The 24,407-nt window shown below is 39.6% G+C and overlaps 1 protein-coding gene across 1 annotated transcript; it reads right to left on the bottom strand.

Moving 5' to 3' along the window:
- Positions 1–9,813: 9,813 nt before the first annotated feature.
- LYVE1 (lymphatic vessel endothelial hyaluronan receptor 1) lies at positions 9,814–23,155 on the bottom strand. The gene is made up of 6 exons (XM_029957271.1): positions 22,879–23,155; positions 19,147–19,318; positions 18,899–19,038; positions 12,528–12,836; positions 11,785–11,863; positions 9,814–11,244 (listed from the first exon to the last, which is right to left on the bottom strand). The coding sequence occupies exons 1-6, from the start codon at positions 22,961–22,963 to the stop codon at positions 11,058–11,060; spliced, it is 972 nt and encodes a 323-aa protein (XP_029813131.1). The 5' UTR covers positions 22,964–23,155; the 3' UTR covers positions 9,814–11,057.
- Between the last annotated feature and the right edge of the window lie 1,252 nt (positions 23,156–24,407).

The raw sequence follows: 24,407 nt of genomic DNA, 5'->3' as shown, positions 1-24,407 counted from the left end.
AGAGTACAGTATGGAAAGAGGGGAAAAAGAGTAACTTTACATTGGAGAAAACTGATGAACACTACCTCAGCCACGTGGGCAAGGTTAACATCAATAGTGATAGGTGTTGATAGTATGTATGTTCGATATGCTGTGAAGAAAATAGCACTTTACCTTTGTGATTTTTTCCCCCTTCTCCAGTATAATCATAAGAAAACATCAGAGAAACCCCAACTGAAGGATATTATGCACAATTCCTGACCAGTACTCCTCAAAATGGACTTGGTTATCAAGAATAAGGAAAGTTTGAGAAACTATCATAGCCAAGAGAATCCTATGGAGACATTACAACTAACTAATATGATATCTTGGATGGGATCCTGGAAAAGAAAAAAAGATATTAGGTAAAAACTAAGGAAGTCAGAATAAATTATACATTTTAGTTGATAATAACATATCAATATTGGTTCATTAAGCATGGTGAATGTACCATACTAATATAAGATATTAATAATTGGTGAAACTGGCTGTGGGGTACATGGGAACTCTATTACTATCTTTATTTTTTTTCTAAGTAAATTTAAAACTATTCTAAAAAAATTATTTTTAAAAAGTAAATGGCTTTGAGGTACCTGGGTGGCTTAGTTGATTAAGCATCCAACTTTGGCTCAGGTTTGAGCCCCACATTGGACTCTATGCTGCCTGTGCAGAACCTGGAGCCTGCTTCAAGTTCTGTGTCTTCCTCTGCTCCTCCCCTGCTCACACACTATCTCTCTTTCTCTCTCAAAAACAAACATTACATTTTTTTAAAAATAAAAAGTAAATGGCCTACATGCTAAAGAAGGACATCATAAATCACATGTCTGGATCTCTGGGCATTTCCTGGGGAACATACACAAAGGAGAGTGCTCTTAGCTGGTTTTAATATTATTAAAATGCTTGGCTCTCAGCATGGATCCACTGCGCTGGTGAAGTCTGTGAACCCGAGTTTAGGTCCAGTGAGCCTAAACCCATAATAAAGCCCTTTGCTTTTGCATGTGTGACTTGGTCTCCCTGGCAGTTTCTGGTTTTGGGGTATAATATTAAAAATCTGGGCATAACATATGGTGCATTGGCCGGGAATCCTCCTCCCCACAGAGCCCCTGGGACCCCGACACGTTGGGTCTGATGGCCGGCTGGTGAGTGCACTTGTTTTCTTGTCCTTCTGTGTCTAAGTCTTTCTTGTTTGTCTGGTCTGTTTAACTTTTTGTGTTTCTTTGTGTGCGTGGGTCCTTGTGCGTGGGGCCTAGGCAGGAGGTGGCCTAAATGACATCCATGGGGCCTCGAAGGAGCCAGGCGGATGTGCCATGGAAAGCCTGAGGCCATGGGTGCCAAGAGATGTCTCAGACCCACTCTGAATTGGGTGAGTGGGATCTAGGATCCTACCGGGAGGCCAGAGAGTTGGTTCACCCGTCTGAAGTAGGTGAGTGGGGTCTAGGATCCTACCGGGAGTCCAGAGAGCCGGTTTACCTATAGTAGGTTGGGCAAGTGGAATCTAGGGTCCCACTGGGAGGCTGGAGAGCCTGTTCACCTTTCTGAATTAGGCGAGTGGGGTCTAGGATCCCACCGGGAGGCTGGAGAGCCGGTTCACCTGTAGGAGGTTTCGCTGGTGGCAGTGGTGTAACCCCTCTTTAGGAACAGGAGGAGACTAGGGTAAGTCTCCTCTTGCCAGGATTCTGGTGGCTCTCTGGAACAGGTCGTACTGGCGGTGCAAGGGAAAGCTGGGTGCCCTTGGCTTAGCCACAGAGCCAACTTGTGTCTGTTTACCTATAGTAGGTTGGGTGAGTGGGGCCTAGGACCCCACCGGGAGGCCAGAGAGCCGGTTCGCCTGTAGGGGTTCCACTGTTGGCAGCAGTGTGACCCCATTGTGTCTCTGTGCATTTGTTTGTGTAAGTCCTCCTTGGGAGGGAGGCAAAGTGTCTGAATTCCACAGGGAAGCATCATTACCTGTTCGCATTCACAGAGATACAAGTGGCAAGTGTGGCATCTGTTGGAGATACAGGTATAGGTAGGGCACTCACTTGCATTTGTGTAAGATTTGAGATAGGGTTCCAGTCCCGCGGCACTTGCAGGGACCCCAGAGATCACACAGGCAACGGAAAAAGACTGGGTCCCCTTGTCTATCTGTTAGGAATCCTGCTGGTGGCACAAATAGGGTTTTGTTTTTTGTTGGAGACACTTGTGTCTGTTTCTCTGTGCATCTGTTTATGGTGTGGTACTTCTGGGGTTTCCACTGGTGGCAGCAGTGTGACCCCATTGTGTGTATATTTCTCTGTGCATTTGTTTATCTAAGTCCTCCTTGGGAGGGAGGCAAAGTATAATTCCTCACCGGGACGAAGGTGAAGTGTAATTTTCTGTTTGCTATGCGTCTAAGTGTAATTTTTGTTGTGACTCTGACTGACGAGGACATGGGTCAGTCTACTTTGAACCCCCTAGACCTAGTTCTGATTCACTCCAAGGAAGTTGGGATTTGAGCTCACAATCTATCGGTGGATGTCAGGAAAGGGAAGATCTCTTTTGTTGCAGAAACAAATGTCCAACTTCAACGTTGGATGGCCAGAAGATGGAACCTTTGACCTCCCCACCCTGGTTAATATCTTTCTCCTACGATCTTAGTGGCCAAGAAAATTACTGCCGCCCGAGAAACGAAAAGTATTAGAGCTCTTCAGTAACATTTCTGGCTTCCCCTCCCACTCTTTGTTTCTGCACCTACTTGGGTGTGATATGCCTCATTGTCTCCTCCCAGCCTCAGGGGCTAAGAGCAAAAGGCATTCCCAGGGACATCTAGGTCTTAGGAGCTGGGGAGACACTCTTGTCTTTCCTGCCACCCTAAAAATGGCGCCAGTAATCTATGAGAGTCACCTGTTAGAACCTCCGGAGGTAAGCTAGTTTATCATCTGAATTTTAAATGCACATATGCTTTTGTCTGGGGTATTAAGTGGAAGCTTGGACACGTGACTTCCCACCCCAAGGCCACACTGAGACATCGGTCAACCCTTTAGTAAATCTATAAACACCTGTTTTGTGGCCACTTCTGTACTTGTTTGTCCAGTTGTTATTGTCATTGTTTTTGGTCTTGTCTGTGGAAATTCTATGGGAGGGAATGTAACCTCTGGTGTGTATGTGAGTGTGAATGTGTGGCTCAGTCTGGCTTGCCTGCTGAGTTCGAGCCTGTGGATCCACGGGTGGGCATCCTTAAGATCCCCAAAAGCCTATGGAGTCTGAGTGGGCTCATCTGCAACAGCCCCGTTGCCCGGGGCAACCAGAGGGCCAATAAGGGTAGCCCCTCCTTCCTGAGCTCCCTGAATACTCTAAAAGAGATTTAGCTCACATCCACTGGGTGGGGAGAGGCCAATTTGCATAATGGCCTCTCCCAGCCGGAGGCAACAGGTTCCCCTCCCTCTGCCCTAGGTGATAAGAAACAAAAGACCACAGAAGTCAGATTTTTGCATCAAACTTCCAGGTCAAAATTAACTACAGGAAACAAAGTGTCTCACATGGGCTCATTCAGTGTTTGAATTAATCTAAGCCTGTTGGCTTGCTTGTACCTGGGTTTGCTACAGTTCAAATAAGTTCTTGTTATCTCTGCTCTAAGTGGATAACAAAGAATAGCTTGAAGTAATAGTTAAATTGGTCTGTCTCAGTAATTGTTAAGATAGTTTTTTAAAGGTTCTTGGTAACTTAAAACGTTAAGGTTTTACTTGATAATAAATTAAAATTAAATTCATTGGCTGTCTAACAAGATAAAAACTAAAGCACAAGCCACAACTAGTGATTGATATACTGGTATAGGATGAGGTCTGTAGAGGCTTGTGCTTTTGACTTGTGGCAAAACAACTGGGGATATTTAAAACTGTTAAAAAGCTGCTTTCTACTTAATTGGTTCATAAATTTACCATCCAAGGAAAACTCTGGTATAAACATCTTTCAGCTGGTTACTAAGTCCTCAATGGGAGACTAAATTTTCTAAGAGTTAAAATTCTGCTAAGTGTACTTCAGACTGATGGGAAAATAAGAAAAGCAACCCTATATGCAGGAAATTGGGGATATGTAAAAAAGATATAAGAAATAAAAGTACACTTTTGTTGAGGGTAAAAGAAAGTAATCTGTCCTAAAGAGACTGGTTGTTTGGAAAGAAATGGCTTTGAGACAAAGTTTAAAGGCAAAGGAAGGTTCCTGTAGGGAAATCATTAAAACGAATTTTATGTGTGAGGTTGAGATGAATGGAATATTAAAGGTATATTAGTATAAGGTTGAAATTCTGCTTTTCTCTCTTTCAAAAGACAAGATTTTCCCTGACTGTTGGTCTGCTCCTGTCAAGACTATGTAAATGAAGGGTTTCTCTTTTAAGGCAAAAGCTTTAGGTCTTATCTTCATCAGGTCTTTGATTGCTTAGTTAAAACTTCTCTGAGGTTAAAAAAGTTAGGTTTTGCTGAAGGATCCCAAAGGCAAATAAGATCTTTTATTGCCACTTTGGTTTAGTAAATAGTTTTTAGATTTGTAACAATTTATAATTCTATTTAGGATGTGCTTTGTAATTTCCTAAGGTTTTTAACAAATTTCCCAGTACTCAAATGGTAGAGAAGTCTTTTGACCAATTAGGCTCTTTCATTCAGGATGCCAAGTGACTTAAAAAGCACTGTTGTACAGTGGTAAACCTTAGGTTATATTGCATGGGTAAATGCTGCAACTGCTCAAATATATGTGCAGCCCCTAAAGTTTTAATGTTTTGTTATAAGATCATTTCTTAACACCCTTAGTAATCAAAATGTTAAGTGTCACTAAATTTCTTTGTCAAAATGCATCATAATGAACTCTTGTCAGATCTTTAGCAATGTCCATTTCTGAAATTTAGTCACAAAACATGTTTCTTTTTCAAGGGAAGTTATAAAGAAGACTCCTGGGACAAATGGAGTATTGACATCCTTTAGTTAATACTGAAATGGGTAGAAATTTCCAGAGCTAGAAGCTGCATTGAACCTGAACAAAAATTAGGAACATAGGAAATTATAGTTTTGTAACTCTTATTGAAAACATTGCTGTTCCTTTAATGTTTGCTTATCCAGATTAAGAAACTTTCTCTTAAGATATCTGTGAGGACAGACATGTCATAAAGTATTTGTTTGTAATCTAGAGCATTTGTCTTTTCTCTCTACTTAAACCATCTGAAATTCAAAAACTCACAGTGAGTATTCTTTCTTTCATGGCAATTACAATTGTTTGCATAAGTTCAATAAAAATCTGTTTGTTTTATAGTAGGACACCATTGGAAATACTGGTTATTTTACCAAGGTTTTGACTGGAATGTCCTATTTAAGAGTCATGCGTAGGCTCAGATATGACCTGACAGCTTTAAGGAACTAAGGTTGACTTTATGGAACATGGAGCCATAAAGCCTTGTGGAAATGTTGGCTGGATACCTTGCTCACAAAGTTCCCAGCAGCCTCCTCAGGTGAGTAAAGAAGGTCACTTCCTGGCAGGTGCGGGAACCTCAGCATATGTTGGGAACCTTGGGAAGAGGAATTGGCTCAATTTAACAGGTATTGCAGGCCTGTCTGATGGAAAGTGCTTGGCTTGGCTTCTGGCCTGGAGCGGCTACTAAAAGTTCAACCTGGAGATTCCTTATAAAAGGACCCATCAAAGCAAGCCTTATAAATCCTCATGAACAATCTTTATTCTTGCTGAACTTATGTAAATAATTAGGCCCAGGTTGTTAAGATTGGACTTGTTCCACAAATGCATTAAGTCTCAATTTGGCTATCTCTGATAATGGAGGTTTTTAAAGAGAGAAAAACTGTTTCAGCAATGCACTACTATAAATGTTATTCTAGTTCTGAAGGTCTTTGAATATTTGTTGTTGGATCTCAGGCTTGTTAGTCTGAGCGGATGATATTTAAAAATGGCGGTCAGCTCCTATTAAAGTTTCAGGTATCTCTCTGCAATTAAGTAGGCCGACTCAGAAGAATCCTCAACCTGGTGAGGTGATCCAGATCCAGTCGATCAGCTTAAACTGACCCTCAAAAAGATCTCCAGCCCTGCTCCAGCCACACCCCAGAAGCTGGCTGGTCTAGCATGGCAGAAGCCTGAGGAATCACTGATCCAATAAGATAAACTGTTCTGTCTCTTTGCCATCAGACTGGCAAACGTTGCCCCAGAAAGCTGGGAAAACAGCAAAAGTTCCTGATTATGTTCTGTTGGTATTAATTGCCCCTGATCTAGGCATGGGATTTCAATACAGCAAAAGGTAAGGGGAGCCTACGCCTCTACTGCCAGACTCTAATGGGGGGGTCCTCGAGCGGCTGCTAGACGGCCCACCAATTTGGCTAAGGTTAGTAATGTAGAAAGAATCATGAAAGCGTATTGCACTTATACGCCCAAGGATCCTGAAAAATGAGGAAACTAATTGGCTGTCATTCTTAACTTTTGTAAACCAGGCAGTGCCAGATATTAAAAACCCTAAAAGAGACCTTTACCAAATTAACCATGGAGACTGGCGGAAATTGGGTAGTTCTCCTTCCCTATGCCCTTCACAGAGTAAGAAATTCCCCTTACACCAAGGAGGGCTATGCCAGGCTTTAGGGGAACAATGGTAACTCAGCTGACCCAGGATTGGGTCAGTCACAAGACAGAGTGGGGAATGTAAGGACCAGGTCTGAACCAAACTGACTCTAATCTTTAGATAGTAGAAGGGCACACGTTGCCCAAGGCAGGAGGGACCACCCTTGTAACACTCAATCAGGAAAGGCCAGCTAACACCCTTAACATTTCTAAGGGCAGGCCTAGAAATGGAAGCTATAGGTAATCACTTATTGCTTGAGGCTAGTTACACCCTACGTGAAGGTCCTGGGTCCTGGGTCCACTCTGTAATTGGTTAACACTCTAAATGTTGTGATTGGGTCCCACCAAAAGTAATGAATACTCTAGGCAATGTGAATGGTTAAACTTGCTGTCAATAATATTGTATACTAATGATTGAACCCCTGTACCTGTGTCACAATTTCCTGTAACTCCCCCTTCCCGAACCCATAAAGGCCCTACCCCACCTTTGTTCAGGGCTCTCAGCATGGATCCACTGCGCTGGTGAGGTCTGTGAACCTGAGTTTAGGTCCAGTGAGCCTAAACCCTTAATAAAGCCCTTGGCTTGTGCATGCGTGACTTGGTCTCCCTGGTGGTTTCTGGTTTTGGGGTACAATATTAAATATCTGGGCATAACACCTCAAAAAAATGCTCTTAGGTCAAACCTGACTTTATATATAGACTATTATAAGGTAAACAACTAAATCTTATTTACATTTAACTAAGAGATTTAATTGACAAATAATTGCTTTTCTTCCTGTTTGGAAACTTAAAAACTATGTGTGTGTGTGTCATTCCTTGGTAAGAATTTATTTACTTCAATGTTATTATTGTCCTTAGAAACCTGCTCTTTCCTAGTTTGATTTTGCTTTGGTAACCAGCTAAAGGTCTAGAGAAGGACAATAACATGTAGGATTTTTTGCTCTGGAATTCAACCTGATTCAATCTTGTTCAAGCCAGTGGGCATTTATAAATTTCCACTGTGTGCATACATGTGCTGGGCACCAAGTCAACTGCTTTACTCCAACCTTAGAAATCTGCTTGTTTTTATTGGATGCACATTAGCATGTTTATACTTGATAGTTGGCCTGGTTTTTATAAAAGGCAGTTCGTTTTACAAGGGAATGGGTGTTTGCTGTTTCAGCTAGGGACACAGACATGAAGAAGAGGCGTTTCTGGACAGAGATCCTGTGCACCACCTCGTAATGTGATCTTGTGGTTCTCTATGTGCCTTGTTTGAAGACTGGCTTTGGTAGGCCAGATTGTAGGTCTGATCTGGGGTCATCATTCTTCTAATTTCTCTTTGTTCAGTGGAGAATAAAAAGAATTTGACTAGAAAGAAGGAGACTTGTAGACCAGGCTCTACTTCACTCCTAGCTATCTGCGATATTTGGATTCAGTTGGTTTTTTTTAACTTTGTGAAGAAAGAATTTAGAGAAGCTTATTTTGGATCCTTGTGAGCCTTGCATTTTTTGACCATATGAGCTGGACCAGGTAAATCTTTGCCGAGGTTGGTGTTTGCATCTGTGAAGGAACAGTTCTCAAAGGTTTTTAGTGGTTTTTTTTCCTTGTTATTGCAAGTGGATTTAGAAAAAAATTCCCTGAAGTTGGGACAGGAGTCCTGAGTTGTTTTTATTATTTCCCCACTATTTGCTTTTGGCAAGTGACCCAATTTCAAGCTTACATACTAGAATCGTTTACATAACTCTATTGTCATTTGCAAAAGGAGTTTGGTGGGGTAGGGAAGGGAGTATGGGCTCTGCAGTCATTCTGATGTGGAATTGAATCCTACCTTTAGGATATAAGTAGACCTGTGACTATAGAAAAATGATTTAACTCCTCTAACAATCCAGTTTTCTAATTAATAAAAAATGACAGTATTAACTCTTCTCAGAGAAAACATAGTGATTATATAGGACAACATGTGAAAATGATTGCCACTTAGTAGGTACTCAGTGTAATTTCTTTCCTCCGTCCCTCCCATCCTTCCTTTCCTTTCTTCCATAATGATGAAAGTTACATATTTCATCAGTATGTATGCAGTTGGCATCTGGGCTATCAAGTGATTATATGTGGATGGGTGGGGTTTTTCTCCTTCTCCCTTCCTCCTCCTGAAGAGGGCACACATCTGTCTAAATTAATAGACGATGATAGTATCTTAATATATAGCAGATGCCTGCAAGATGGGAGATCTAGTGTGGAAGAACTGTTTATTTATCAGCTAACACACAAAAGGAAGACCATTACTTAGGCTCTTTTCTGCTTTTTCTTCTTCACTCCTTGAGAATTAGAGGAGGCTAATAAAATTTGAGGACTGACAAACCAGAATTTCAAACTCATAGACCTCAGCACCTAGAAGATTGTAAATAAGTAAAACGGGCTGAGTGTGAAAGAAAAGTCAATAGTATTACAAGATCCATAGGACATGACACCTTTATTTTGGAATGAAAGTGCAATTGAGACTGAAGACTGGTGATGTGAAGCAAGCAGAGCCCTTTTAAAGGGGACAGCCACTACTCAGTCTAAGACAGTTATTGTTGCAGAGGAATATGGGTTCTCAATTTCCAGATATCCCAATTTTTCAAGAAATCCAGAAATATAAATATGTGAAAACCCTTGGTTTTTTTTTTTAAGGATTTTATTTTTAAGTAATGTCTACACCCAACATGGGACTTGAACTCACAACCCCTGGGTCAAGCAAGAGTCACATACTCTACTGCTTGTGCAAACCAGGCACCCCTTGATTTTTAATTCCTGGCAATTATACCAAAATTTAAGGTAATACTCTGAGCCAACCACAAAAGACCAGAAGTCTATGGTCTCTGAGCTAAAAGGACTATGGAATTAGCTAGCTGTGGAGTTACTGGTAAGGGGAAGACAATATTCCCTTTTGGAAGGGAAGAGTAGGGAGAGGGAGAGAGAAAGCTAGAGAAACAGGACAGAGGAACAATCCTGAATCTTCAGCTCTCTGTGAATTCTGAAATGGATCCTAATGTAGGACCTGAATCCTAATGTAGGACTGTTTTATGTGTGAGTACTTGACCAGCTTCAAATAAGACCACCTGAAGCAAGTGTAGCCCCACGTGGTGATGTATGTATTGCTGAGTTTACAAATATGTTTTTCAACAACCAAAGTTGTCCCTCTTACTTTTGCAAAAAACGGATTACTTTAATTTTCCATGAAAGGTATAATGCATCTATGTAAATAAGAGAGCAACAAAATTTTCTAAATGCTTTTATTTATTTATTGACACAAATATCTGTGCACCTCATGAGATCTTCTTGCTGAAAAAAGAACTGGCAATACATTTGTTAACAGCATTTTCAAAATGTGCTTCAGCGTATAGAGGTAACAATGTACTTTTTGGGTATGTTAATAATAAATTAAGGTTAAAATGGCTGCCATATTAGAGAAAATAGTGAATGGATTAGTCTTAGCAAAAAATTAGTTTTGCAAGTAGATAAGCTAAGAATATCAAAACTGAAAAAATTCACTTCATACATTTTACTGTTTGCAAGTTTTTGATAAATAATATTCTATTATAGAATATAATACCTTACCCAGCACCTGACATATAGTAGGAATTCAATAAATGTTTGTTAAATTTTACTGCTTTTTAACACAGTAATTTTCTTCAGCAATGTTTCCCAGATAGAACTCAGAAAAAAATAAAAATTTGTAAGAGAATTTTATTGGGGGGGGGGATTCCTTGTATGTACTTCTAGAAAAAATGGCAGCAGCGAGAGAAAGAGAGAGAGAGAAAAGAAACTGTGTTCTAAAAAGTGATTCCAACTCAGATTATTCAAAGATGACTACCTTGACCCTGTTTGTACTTATAGTCCCTGCTGGCAATACACTCGCCACATCCTCGGCCTCATTCTTTTTCTCTACTCATTTTGGCTTTACAGAGATCAGGTCACAAGTCATGGGAATGTCCATGGCCTTTGGTTGCTGAACTTTTCCTTCCTTCTTTTTGTTCTTTCCTGGCTCAGGAGGGCATGCCAGGTGATGTGTGTCACTTTTTTCAGAGCTGAAGAAAGGATTTGGCCTGTGGAATCAATAGAGAAAGCCTTGGTCTCAACAATTTCTTGGTTCTCAACTCACCTATTGTCAGCCAGCTGAGAAGCCTCTTTATAAATGTGTTCTGATTAGCTCTTTTAGGTCCTTGTGCTTTGTAAAGCTCCTTTCTCCCACAGAGATATTATTAGGACATAGCCAGGCTAGAAAGGCTGTGGGAAGCTTTGGAGGTAGAAGGATAGGATCCAGAAGGATTGTGGTAAGAAGAAGAGAATTCCATTTGGTGAACTCCAAAGTCCAAAGGTAGCCCTGAGATGATTCCATTTAGGAACCAAGGGTGAACTTTCTTGTTTGGTTTTTTGGCCCTTTAAGTTTCCCCATCTAGGGCCAGGATATGAATCAGAAAGAAATCAGCCTCAGGTGTGTCCTCTCATTTCTTTCTCTTCTAAACTTCAGCCTCCAGGCATCGCACTGTAGTTTTGGGCAGACTCTTGGGCTCTTCTGGCTTTTTATCAGCTTTCTTTGATTCCTCATTAGAATTGCTATCATCAACCTTCTCTTCCTTTACTACTTTGGTCTCAATCATTTCCTTCTGCTGATTCTTGTTCGTGAAAGGGAAGGTCTTCACATACCTATAGGCATAAACATAAAATTAAAGTGAGACACTTCTATGTAACACTTATGACAGTAGGTAACACTTTGTCTGTGTTGGCCTGTATTAGCACAGTACACTGGGTACCTTTATGTTAGAGAGATGCTAACACATGCACACTCAAATACATTGCATCCCTACCTTAGAGGATTCATGTAGATAAGACAGTAAGTTTGCAGGCCACACTTGAGGCACACAACCCTCCCACCACCAACAGAGAATTCAGAATCAAAATAAAGCATATACTTCCCCCCTAGATTTCAGTCTCTTCTTTTTATCTCTTGATTTTCAAAGGGACACCCATTGACCTGTTTCTAAAGGCTGGATGACATGCATGTGCTGAAATAGGAGGAAAGACTGGGTGGTAGGGAGGAGAGGTGAGAAGAGGGAGAAATTTTACAATATAAGAAGACTACCATCTCTGTTTTGACCAAGGAAATGCTAACTACAACCCTGAAAAAAACCGCAAGATAGGAATATGACAAAGATTACAAGACTAACAACGTGCCAACAACCCCACCTTTTGACGTAGCAAACTGCGAGACCAGCTGCAGCAGCAAAGAAGAGGAGTGCAAGCACTAGCAGAGCCGTGGGGACACCTGGAGGAAACAGAGACATGGTCTGTGGGTCCTTTGCTTACACAGTGTTATGTGCTGCTCTTCTGATGATTCTTTACACAGGTCAAGACAACAGATAATGCAGGAGGAAAGCTTTCTCTGTGACCACAAACGGGCTACTTAGAATCTTGGGCCCACATCTGCTTCTTTGCTTCTTTTTCTGTAGAATCCCAGGCCTTGCCTCTCAAGCTCTATTCTATAAATTGCAGTATTACAGAGTCCATTTCCTCTCTGTGGCTATGGAATGATAGGTTTGGAGCTAATTAAGTGTAAACCTTTCCTTTTAAATAGGAAGACAAACTTTCTAATCATAGGCATTTTAAGATATATGTGTGTGTGTATATATATATATGTATGTATATATATATGTTTAAAACTCTGATGTATTAATAGTGACTTGTTTTTTAAAGTCTTTGAGTTTTAAAAGTGAAGCTATTTTATACTCATGATTTTTGTTTAGTCATTAAGGTTCTTTAGAGCCCTCAGATTCTATGACTTTAGGAAAGTTGAGTTTGCGTTAAGGTTTTACTTGTATTGGGCAGATTCTGAGTGGCCAATCTGGAGACAGCGTAGTTTCTATGTGTTTTCTGTTATATATAAACACACAAACACACACACATACAGTGCAAACACAGAAAGCTTTTACCTCCAAACCCAACAACTTCATTCTTGAATGCTGCTTTATTTTCAATATATGACTCTGTTTCTGTAGATATGGTGCTAGTTTCCACAAAAGCTTCTGTTACACAAATCAATTTTCTTTTCCGTCGAGGGGTGGAAGCCAAAGTAGAAGTAGGAACAAGAGTAGGTGTAGTGGAGTAAGGTGCAACAGTAGATGAAGCTGAGTATGCGCTGTCACTGATGATCATTTCTGTTGTGTATGTTGCTGCATGAGTGTTGAATATGGGATCCTTGGTGGTGATAATTTCTGGAGAGCATGAGTTAATCCAAGTATCTGTTGGGGGAGGGAAAAATAAAGTAACAAGTAAGCATTGCAACAGCCTCCTAATGTTCTTTCTGCTCTAGTCTTTCCCCTTTCCAATCCCCTTATACTGCAGCCAGAATGGTCTTCGAAAAATGCAAATCTAATGATGTTGCTTCCTTAGAATGCTTCAGTGACTGCTTCTGCTCAGTGGCCTATAAAGCCCTCTGCGATCTTTCTCCTGGTGACATAGCTAGCCTTATCTGATCAGTGTATCTCTCCTTCCTCTTGCCTACTCAGATTTCTTCAGTTTGTTTGATATGCTTTCTCTCATATCCAAGACTTTGACCATGATGCTTTCTTCACCTGTAAGACTCTTCGCCCCCTCTTTACTTAGCTATTACCTACCCTTCAAGTCTCAGATTAAGCATCTGAGACTTAATCTGTGGCAAACTTGATGACTAGACTGGGTTCTGAGGCGTCTGTTTTTGTACCTCCTTATACTCCCCTTGTCAAGGTTCTCATTGCACTGCTCTGCACTGGACTGAGCTTCCTGGAAGCAGGACCCCTGTCTGTCTTGGTCATTCCCTGTGCCTAGCACATAATACATGCTCAATAGATATTTGATGAATAAAGAAAGGAAGGAAAAGTGACAGTATGGAAAGAGTAGCTGGGGAGACTGAATATACACACATGACACGACCTTAAGACAAAGATCTAAAACCAGATTTCTCTGTGCTCTTCAAAATTAAAAAAAAAATGGAAGGATGAGAGCAGGAGAGGGATATAGGTTTATCTGTTTCCTATCTGTTGGTTCTGGTGGAGAAGAAACTCTATCTTTTGAGCAGCTAACTCTGACTCAATCATGACACTTCATTTAATAATTTTATTAAACTCTCATTTTATAAGGGGAAACTGAAGTTCAGTGAAATTGAATAACTTGCCCAAAGTCACATAGCTAGTACATGGCAGAGTGATATGATATATTATAATATGAGTTTGTATCTATTTCAAATTCCTACTTATTTCTGGAAGTGAGTAGCATCAGCTGGAATGTTAGCTAGGAAGAAAAACTTATTTCACTCATTTTTTAAAAAATGCAACAAATTACCAATCAAGGTCATAATTAATACTGATAAAACATTTTGACTACACATACATTCATTCATAATTTTATACTATTTATTTTACTTAAAAATACCTCTATCCAAACACACATCATCCTTGACCTCTGCCTTAAACTTTTAGTTACATTTCTTATTCTTGAGCACGTGCTCAAGTCTTTTCTTCAAAAAATGAAAAATTTTCAATACCGGGGGAAACATATATGAGCACAATATACTATGTTGGGAACTAAAAATACAGAGACAGTTAAGGCCTACTTCCAGTTTCCAGGACAGAAGTATTTTGATAAAGGTAGGAGAAGATCACTGGGGATTCACAGATGAGATGGCATTTGAGCAAGGTATAGAGGATTAATGTGTTTGTTCAACAAATATTTATTGAGCTCCAACTCTGTGCCAAACACTGTTCTAGGTGTTAAGGTCATGGTACAAAGAAAACAGAGTTCTTACTTTTAAGGGGCTTATATGCTAATGGAAGGATAGATTTTTTAAAAAGCCAGAAATTTCAGAGTATGGTAAATGTTAAGAAGAAAATTAAACAGAATAAGGATTAAACTGGTATAGGTGGGGGGTGGGGATGACAATATAATTTATTGTCAAATTGGCTAACATACAGCATGTACAGTATGCTCTTGGTTTTGGGGGTAGATTCCTGTGATTCATCGTTTACATACAACACCCAGTGCTCATCCCAACAAGTGCCCTCCTCAATGCCTGTCACCCATTTACCCCTCTCCCTGCACACTCCCCTCCATCAACCCTTAGTTTGTTCTCTGTATTTAAGAGTCTCTTACAGTTTGTCTCCCTCCCTCTCTGTTTGTTACTATAAAATATTTTTTTAATGTTTATTTTTGAAAGAGAGAGAGAGACAGTGCATGAGCAGAGGAGGGGGAGGGGCAGAGAGAAGAGGAAACAGAATCTGAAGCAAGCTCTAGGCTCTGACCTGTCAGCACAGATCCTGATGCGGGGCTTGAACTCATGAACCATGAGATTATGACTTGAGCTGAAGTCAGATGCTTAATTAACTGAGCCACGCAGGCACCCCAAGAAGATACTTTGAATAGGTTGATAGGAGAAAGTGAGGAGATGATACTTAAGCTGAGGCCTAAATGATAAAGAGTAGCCAATCATTGAAAATCTAGGGCAAAATCATTCTAAGAAAAGAGGACAAGAAGTTCATGAGCCCAAAGCTGAATGAATTCAGTATGTTTGTTGAGAAAGAGGCCGGTATGTTTAGAACACAGCAGCAGCTCATCTAGTATGGAAGAGGGAATAGGAATAACATGATCCAAGAATCCAGAAGTTTAAAAATGTAGTTATATAGAAAAATGACAAGGAGTGCAGTGTGGCTGAAGAATAAAGTGTATGTATGATTGGAAGCATGAAAGACTGTAAGCAAAAGATGAGACTGGGTAGACAGACTAGAGCCAAAGTACTGAGATTCATAATTGCCTTGTTAAAGCATTTGGAATGTATTTTGTAGGAAGCGGAATTTTCAGCTGGGTCCACAAACCTCCCAACTGATATGCAGGAGTTCTCATACATGCAAACTTCTATGTATAAAAGGCTTCATAGTTTACACCATATTCTCAAATAGGAAGTCACCAAGGGCTGCAGGGCAGAGGAGTAACATAATTATCAGTGAAGGTGTGTGGAGGATGAAATGCAGTGGGGAGAGAGTACAATCCAGAAACAAGAAAGGAGATTATTGCAATTGCAAAGAAAACAGGGGAATCCGAAAGTATATGGAATCCTAAAAGTTAGATTTTAGAGATCTCCTAGGGAAAAGTGATTTTGAACCCTGGCTACAGGTTAGAATCATCTAGGGAGCTTTTAAAAATATTGATGCCCAGAACCCAACCCGGGCCTGGTATGTTATTGATTTGTAGTCATCATAATGGAAGGTGCTACATGGAAGTAGTGTGACTCAAGATTTAAATCCTGGCTCTTTCCTTATTGACTAGGACCATAGCAAAATACACTCTAAACATGAGTTATTTTTCCTAGAATATAGAAATAATAGCTTTGTGCCATTTTACTGTGGATTAATGAGATAATAAATGTGTAGGGCCTACCATAATGTATGGGCATGATAGACAGGAACTATCTAAGAATTAGTTTCCTTTGCTTCTCTGTTCATTAAATGTAGCCAATGAGGCCACAATGTGAGGGAATAACAGCAGTCTGGTCTCGTAATCCCTACTGGGTTGAGGACACACCTCAAACTATGAATTTGATTTTTTTAGAATGTGCCAAGTGTTCTGATATTAAACACAGAGTGTGGTTGGAGTCCAAGAGGAAAGATAGGAGTAAAGTGTATGGGAAGGCTTCTTGAAGATGATGGCACTTGAGAATTGAATAAAGAGTAGCAGTTAACTAAATAGGGAGGAAGATGGGCATTGTGGTGGAGAAAACAGCATGAAACAGATGGTGCGTGCAGACCATTCAGAGAACTTTGATCCCTAATTAAAAAAAATTTTTTTTAATGTTTATTTTTGAGAGAGAGACAGAGCATGAGTGAGGGAGGGGCAGAGAGAGAGGAAGATATAGAATCTGAAGCGGGCTCCGAGCTTTGAGCTATCAGGCAGTACAGAGCTCGGTGCAGGGCTCTAACTCATGGGCCACCAGATCATGACCTGAGCTGAAGTCAGATGCTTAACTGACTGAGCCACCCAGGCACTCCCAAATTCATAATTTTTAGATATAAATACACACACACACACACACACACACACACACACACACAGAACTATTCACTAAAAATACTGAAGAAGCAGTGAAAACTCCAGTAGTAATGAAAACTACTTGCATCCAGATTTTGATTTTGAATTAACATTCTCCATTTAAAAGAACTTGGGCTTCTTGGAGAAATAAATGGTTTACTCCATATCATGGGCAGAGAAAGTAAAGCAAGGAATTACTCAAATACTAATGGAATAAAGAACACAAAAGTCAACGAGAAGGGGCTCCTACTCACTAAATTTGGGACAATTTGAGCATCAAAAAAATAAAAGAATAATAATTATAAAAATATAATTATAGTCAATATAAATTGACTATAACATGTTGAACACACAGAATAAGTAAAAGGTGATGTGTTCATAGTAGCATAAGAGGGAGGGAAGAAGTGTGTGTGTGTGTGTGTGTGTGTGTATGTGTGAGGGGGGGTGTTCTGTATCAAAGAGTGCCAGCTAATGTAGAAGGAAGATTTAGAAAGTCACTATTTTGTAACCCCACATATAATAACTGATTCCAGTAAGAATAACCAATGGCTGCTTAAACTCTAGGTACAAGATAGTTGGGGTCAGAATATTTGCATGGTGCCAAAATATCACATTATGGATTACTTACTCATTGCAAGGGGAAAAGTATATCTTTATGAGTTCATTTAGAGAGATCTGGCAGTCATCATCTTATTCAAATGACCAAAGTTAGCATATTAATAGTGGGACATACTGACATTAAGTTGGGATGTGATCTAAAGTACACAATATCATCTATGAAGTATTATTCCCAAAATGTTGAACAAGAATCTAATCAGGCCTTGAGAGCTAACTTTAAGTATACAGGAAATATAGGGGATGGAAGTTTAAGTTAAATGAAACCATGAGGAAATATACAAATCCAAGTCCTCTTCCTCTGATTCTATTTTGTGAAATCCAGAGGACTGACTGCTGGGAGGAAGGCTAAGAACTTAAAAGGCTAGGCCACTTGACCAGCATGGGCTGGCTCTGAGATAAACAGGCATGTGAGCCACCAATTCCCCAATGAAAAGCGGTAGGCTTAAGAGACCGAAGAGTGAAGGAGGATAGTGAAACAAACAAAAAAAGCTTTATTCCAGTTTTGACTCTGTCACCAACCGAACAAGCCAAACCTTCATTCTGAGCTATCATTTCATCCATGAAATGAGGGAAGAGGACAAAGCATCTTTCAGGGCTCTTTCTAGGTCAAAGCCTCCTGATTCAGAGAACTGCTTGGATCCTGTGTCGCCTTTGGGCAATATAATGTTGCAGGTGCACACTTATCTCTTGGATCTTAGAGAATGACTTTGGAATCTATCCTGTATATGACCATTTAGCTGTCTGATCTTTAAAAGGTCAGATTTATGAGTATGTGTGAAGTGTAATAAATCTCGAGAGAACAAGTATTTGGTGAAAAAACTTTTTGGAAAGTTCTTTAGGTAGAGCACTTGGGATAAGGTGGCCATGGTCCCCAAGCAAAGTTAAAAGGATGACTGTGTGACCATGATCAAACCAATTCTATTTGCTAGCTTCAACTCCTTCCTTCATAAAATGATCTTATTCTTAAAAATGTCAAGTGTAGTGGGACCCCTGGGTGGCTCAGTTAGTTAAGCACCTAACTCTTCATGCAGCTCAGGTCTTGATCTCAGGGCCATGAGTTCAAGCCCTGCACTGGGATCCATGCTGGATGTGAAGCCTACTTAAAAAAAAGAAAAGAAAAGAAAAAAATGTAGCATCTGAATTTCCTCTCCTCTAAAGGAATGTAGGGAAAGGTAAAGAGCATTGTTTCAGAGTTAGATCTATGTTAAAATCTTTGTTGTAATGAGAACTCAGACAAATATACTTATGTCCTCTGGGCCAAATTTTTTGCTCTGCAAAATGGAAGTGACAAAGTATACCTTATAGAGAGGTTGTCAGTGTGATAACTTGGTATATTGCTTTGTCTATAGTGAATATTTCCTTACCTTCTTCTTAGTTATCTTACAAGATGGAGGAATGTGGGTAATGGAACCTCCTGGGATGCCTTCTCCCTATGCTGCCATTTAGTTATATTTTCCCTAACTTTTTCCTGAGGGGCACATGGACACCTCTGGCCTTGTCCTATATAGAGGCAGTATTGGGAGTATTAAAGGACCATCACCAAGATTCCTTCTGCTGCTACTCAGGGCTACTCTTCTCAGACAGGTCATAGAGCTAGAGAAAACATGGAGAGGCTACAGATCGGACTCACCAGATGAGTTGTAACAGTAGGCCAAGGACTGTTTGCTGGGTAAATTTCTCCAAACGAGGACACCTGTCCCATTCCTCCCACACTTGGGGTTCGGGAGAATCCGAGGGATGACCAAAAACTTATCTGCAACCCATCCATAGCTATAACAGAATACACATTAGTTGAATGGATACATTTATCTCTATTGCTGAACAAGAACACAGAGCTGGAAAAGGTCCAGCAGTGTTGTGAATCGAGTTGTTTCTCACCTGCAAGTCTCAAAGCCAGACCTCCATGCTGCTTCAATCTGGTCTTTGCTGGCCAAAGTTAGTCCCATCAGCCTACAGGCCTCCTGGGCTTCTGTGAAATTCAGCTGCCGGGCTGTCTTTTTGTTCACAAGGGTGACTCCTACAATTCTGCATGGTGTTGAGATGGAAAGTTCTGCAAAGGAATCACAGAGGTCCTCAATTTGCTGCTGTTCTTGTTCCCAGCTTGTTGGCTATTCTTCCTAGCAGAATGTTATTGTCTTGATAGAGCAGTGAGGTCCTTGTGGCTGGGATTGAAGGTCAGATTTAACAGGCCAGACATTTCCCACAAGGACATCCTGCTGGGTTAGGGTAGATCTTTGCTCTGGTCCCAGCTGTACCTCTCATCAGATCTGAATCTATCAGACCCTACTGCATTAAGGTGCCTTGTTCTTTACATAGAGACTTTGGCCACCAGTTCCTTGGGTTGAGTCTAGGTGATAGAGTTGCTACAAACATTTTTGGAGTCTATAAAATGAAAGGTCTGAAACTTTGAGAAAAATAGAATTCAGGGCTCTGATAAATAGAATAGCTAACAATATGCCAAACCAATGTGGCTTGGGAACACCACTCTTTCTGAGATAGGCTGAAAAATGTTGCACTTGGTATAACAGAATATGAACTTCCTCAGTCCCAGATGTTCTCTTACCACTGGGAGGCAGGCTTACTCAAAAGCTCCTAGAGAAACCAGGCAGTAAACCTGGCATGGTGGAGAAACTAAATAAAGAAAGTTGAATTTTAGAATCTGACTTATGTCACTAGCTAGCTCTGTGATCTTAGGCTAGTTATTTAATCTTTTTGAGCCTCAATTTCCTTATTCATAAAATTGAGAGAGTAACAGTATCTATTGTGTAGGGTAGTGAGGGTTGAATGAGTTAATTCAAATAAAAATGCTTAGCATAGTGCCTAATCTCTTAAGGGAAGCTAAGGCAGTTGCATAGATATGCTATGAATATATTTTACTCAAAAGTTTGTGAGTCCAAGAGTTTTTTATATCACCTTTCTTGGTTCTGGATTTATAGATCTGTATAAAATTGCAAGTTGTATTGCATTCAGGTGTACTATTTTTATTGGGCTTTGTCCACAGAAGTCTGTAAGAGGGCATTCCAATCTTCCAAGTTGCTTGTACACAGATCTGTGCATTGGATGCCTAGTCAAATTCTTTGTTCACTTTCTAGGTTGATATTTAAGTAAGTTTCTCGCAAACATGGAAGGAGCATTTCTATAGTAGGAGGCTAGAAGAGGGAATATGTATATGATGTACACTATTTGTGGATGGCCTTATTTGCTTCCAGACCTTGCTCTCATGATGAGAAAGCAGAGAGCCAACACCCCAATATGAGTGTGTGTGACAAAAGAGCCTTTTATGACTATATGCACTAATACCTATGCAATACTGATATTAATACTAATACTAGGGATACCTGGGTGGCACTGACAGTGCAGAGCCTGCTTGGGATTCTCTCCCCCTCCTGCTCCTCCCCTGCTTTCTCTCTCCTTCTTTCTCTCAGAATAAATACACTTAAAAGAATACTAATACTAATTCTAATGTCTGTCATCTGTTTATGATATTCTGTGCCAAACCCTGTCTCCTTTAATAGAAGGTTGAGGCTCAGGGAGATTAAGTAACTTTCCCAAACCCAAGGATATAAAGCATGGATATAGGACAGATTGGGTGCACAAACCCAATTATGATTGACTCTAAAACCCCACTATTCTGCTTCCCACTGTGTTATGGAGGAGAAGATGAATGCATACACACATACTACAATTAGAGCTGAACTCTTTAAACACATTATTTGTCCTGGAATTTTGCTTACTTAGCCCATGAGCTTGCTATTGCTCAAATCTCATGGCTGCTTCTTTAGGAATACCTTCAGAGAAGGTTTCTTAATTACACTATAAAGTGGTCTTGTTACTCTTTCATCATAAATCATTTTTACCTTAAAAGTTATTATTTAGAGTAATGATAGACCTATTCTGGACAATGGACCAAGCTTTGATTACTTCATCTATTATTAATAGGCTCTGGGACTCTGGAAAGTTAGTGTTCTCATTTGTAAAAAAGGAGATGGTTCTTTTTTATTTTTTATAATAGTTTATTGTCAAATTGGTTTCCATATAACACCCAGTGCTTCTCCCCACAAGGAGATGGTTATATCTTCTTTACAAAATTTTTGTCAGAATTAAGTTGGATAACTTGTACCTAGCAGGGACTGAGTCCATGATAGTCAACAAATATTAGTCATTTTTATGCTTTCCTATTTCACTTAAAGACAAGAGTAGGCAGTTGAAATCCAAGGACTACTCCACTAACCTCTTCCTTAAGAATTTTTAGGAAACAACAGGCATAGTAGAAATACTATATGCTTAGGATCAGATAGAACTGCGTTCAAACCCAAGCTTTATTATTTACCATCTTTAAGGCACTTGGCTTCATTTGAACCCGCTGCTTCATCTATAAAATGTCTTCTTGAGAGGGGAGAGAAAGTGAGAGCACAAAAGTGGGGGAGGGGCAGAAGGAGAGAGAGAGAATCCCAAGCAGGTTTCCTACTATCCATGCAGATCTCACAAACTGTGAGATCATGACCTGAGCCAAAATCAAAAGTCAGATGCGTAACCAACTGAGCCATCTAAGTGCCCTTCTTGAGAAGATTAAATGAAATTTCATATATTACATACATAAAAATGTATATAATATAAAATATAATATATATAATTTAATTTCCTTAGGAAATTTTTTGCCATCATCAAAGATAGTCCAAAAAGCATAATGGAATCATTGTCAAAGAACAATTTCCAAAATGTTTGAGTAATGGCAGCATTGTGGGAAAAAGTTCCCTAGGGGAACTTTAAAGAGGACCAAACTTATTTGAGAGTCATGATTCTATAATTAAAAAAATATATATTACTCTAGGCTCTCATAAATAAATAAAACAATATATGAATCAACTCAGGATATCTGATTCCTACATATTTTATATCACAGAGCCTCGTCCAGCACAGGAACACACAATTTTCTTTTTAAAATGCTCAAGTTTTCATTTGCTTGGAGTTATAATGAGTTGATTTGTGATTATAATTTTTTTTTGCCTACATTGCAGAATGAGATTACCAGTTAGGCATCTCAAAAGCCTGGATATCCCTCAAAGTCATTCCTTTGGTAGGGAGATAATAAGTAATTTTCAAACCTATATTTTCACATTTTTTTCAGTTAATTTGCTATTTATTTCATATTAAAAACATATGCATTCCATTGTAATATAGCAAAATTGAAATTAAAATAATTATATTGACACTTCCAAAAATATAAAACAAGTCAATATTTGAAAGTTGGCCCTTTTTCCCAGCTTTTAGTGCTTGCTTAAAATTCATTACAATCATGGTTTGCTTTTTCAATGAAATACTTTTAAAAACAAATGATCTCTCCTCAATATTTTGTTTCAAAATATTCTCATTAAAAAGATTCCATAACCAAAAATAAAAGTCAAAATAACATAAAGGAAAATGTGAATCATTTTGGTGAAGTCAACAATATGGTAAAAACATTTTTGGGAGAGCACCACTGTGAACTAAATCTTTGGATACTGAGGAGCGCCCCTACTACCAGCAATCCACAGTTAAGAATTTGGTAGGCTTAGGACAGTTTACAAGATCTTGCCTTGCCTCAGGTTGGAAATCTGATAAAAAACCTACCTTCTGCACGGAGAGAGCCGTTGACCAGGAGCTTTGTGGTCCAGATGGAGATAAGAAGCAACATCAGGCTGAAGCACTTGGCCATTATGCCAATCCCTAATAAGCCAGAGAAGCACCCTGGGTGGTCTCTGGCAGTAATAGAAACCGGCAATCACCAGTCTAGATGGAGTCTTCTGGAAATATATTGGAGTCCCACTGCTTCATTTCATAACTGAGACATCCGGATTTCCCTGCTTTCAAGCTTCTGACTTGTCAAGGTCACTGGGGGAAATGAGTGACGTCCCTTAAATGCCCAGGCTGTACTTCGTGGATTGCTTTCTGGAAAATTTAGCTAATGCTGACTCAGAAAACACAAAAATGAGGAAGGCAGATAGCACAGCATGAACTGCTAGAGATTTCCCCAATTCCCACATTCTTTGCCATCCCCTACCTCCCCCACCAGCTCAGTTCTGGCATGGTTCATTGTTATTACCTGTGGAGCCCATTCATTTATATACTCTTAGGAATGTCTGTCTCTAAAGGAGATTGAGGATGGATTGTGCTTTTCCTCCCACAGTCAGTGATTTTTTTTTCTCTCTCCAGCTGCTTATCTTTGTGAAGGTGGGGTGGGAGAAATGATGCAAAGGCTCATGAAAGCAAATGCCCATTTAGATACTGAGAACAGGGTGTTTATGCCTCCTTTTTCCCTTATACACTTGAAATTTCTACACCATTGCAAGTGATTCTTTCTTCAAAGAAACAAGACACATACAATTCATATTTAGAAAATACAATGGGGGGACAATCCACAAAATTTTAGTCATTTTTCACTTTAGAAAAGGATTTTTGAGGTTATAATAGTAATTACCACAAGGGCCCTTTATATAATAATTCTCTCTTTAATAACTTCTCTTGTATTCTGGTAGACCAAAATTCAATTTTGATTACCCCTTTCTTGCTTGATGAGGTGAGGTTTATATGTACTGTGTACGAGTAGACTGCATTCTCTGTTTTCCCAGCTGGATATTCAATGGTTTGCCTTCCATAGGAATTATGGAATTCTGGCTTGTGATAATTAATGCCTTGAGCAATGGTTTATGAGTTTTATTAGAAATGATTGTCATTTATAGGAATAATTTTTGGATTACGATTACTTTTCTTACAAATGGTATTGGTCATAAAATTAGAGATCTGTACAGATAGCCCTTAAATATCTCTAATATTTAAATATCTGTAGACCTCATTACTTGGGTGAGCACAAGCCCCAAGCTATAGGTAAGTTGGAAACATACATGACTCTATCACCATGGAAGTAGGTAGACAAAAAGGAAGGAATCAGGTATTTTTCACCAATATCCTTAAAACCTAGCACGATGCCAAAGGAGAGGTAGCCTTCAAGCATTTGCTAAACTATTTCAGAAAGAAAGAAGGAAAGAAGACAGGAAGGGAAAAATGAAATGTAGAAGGCAAGGATTTGGATAGGAGAAATAGCTTATGTGAAAAGAAAAGAATGATTTAAATTTTGGAAACAAATTTCTAAAAGGGGAGTT

This window comes from Suricata suricatta, chromosome 11 (assembly GCF_006229205.1).
Source record: "Suricata suricatta isolate VVHF042 chromosome 11, meerkat_22Aug2017_6uvM2_HiC, whole genome shotgun sequence".
NCBI classification, from domain to species: domain Eukaryota; kingdom Metazoa; phylum Chordata; class Mammalia; order Carnivora; family Herpestidae; genus Suricata; species Suricata suricatta.
Note: the sequence above shows the minus strand (reverse complement) of the source record. Positions and strands in the feature narration are given on the sequence as shown.

What these genes read in the sequence shown, in the direction of transcription:
- LYVE1 (XM_029957271.1), bottom strand. Translation starts at nt 22,963, where the DNA reads ATGGCCAAGTGCTTCAGCCTGATGTTGCTTCTTATCTCCATCTGGACC. An exon ending in CTACTGTTACAACTCATCTG is followed by an intron (nt 12,837 to 18,898) that starts GTGAGTCCGATC and finishes CTCCCCCAACAG; the next exon opens with ATACTTGGATTAACTCATGC. An exon ending in TGAAGTTGTTGGGTTTGGAG is followed by an intron (nt 11,864 to 12,527) that starts GTAAAAGCTTTC and finishes TGTTTCCTCCAG; the next exon opens with GTGTCCCCACGGCTCTGCTA.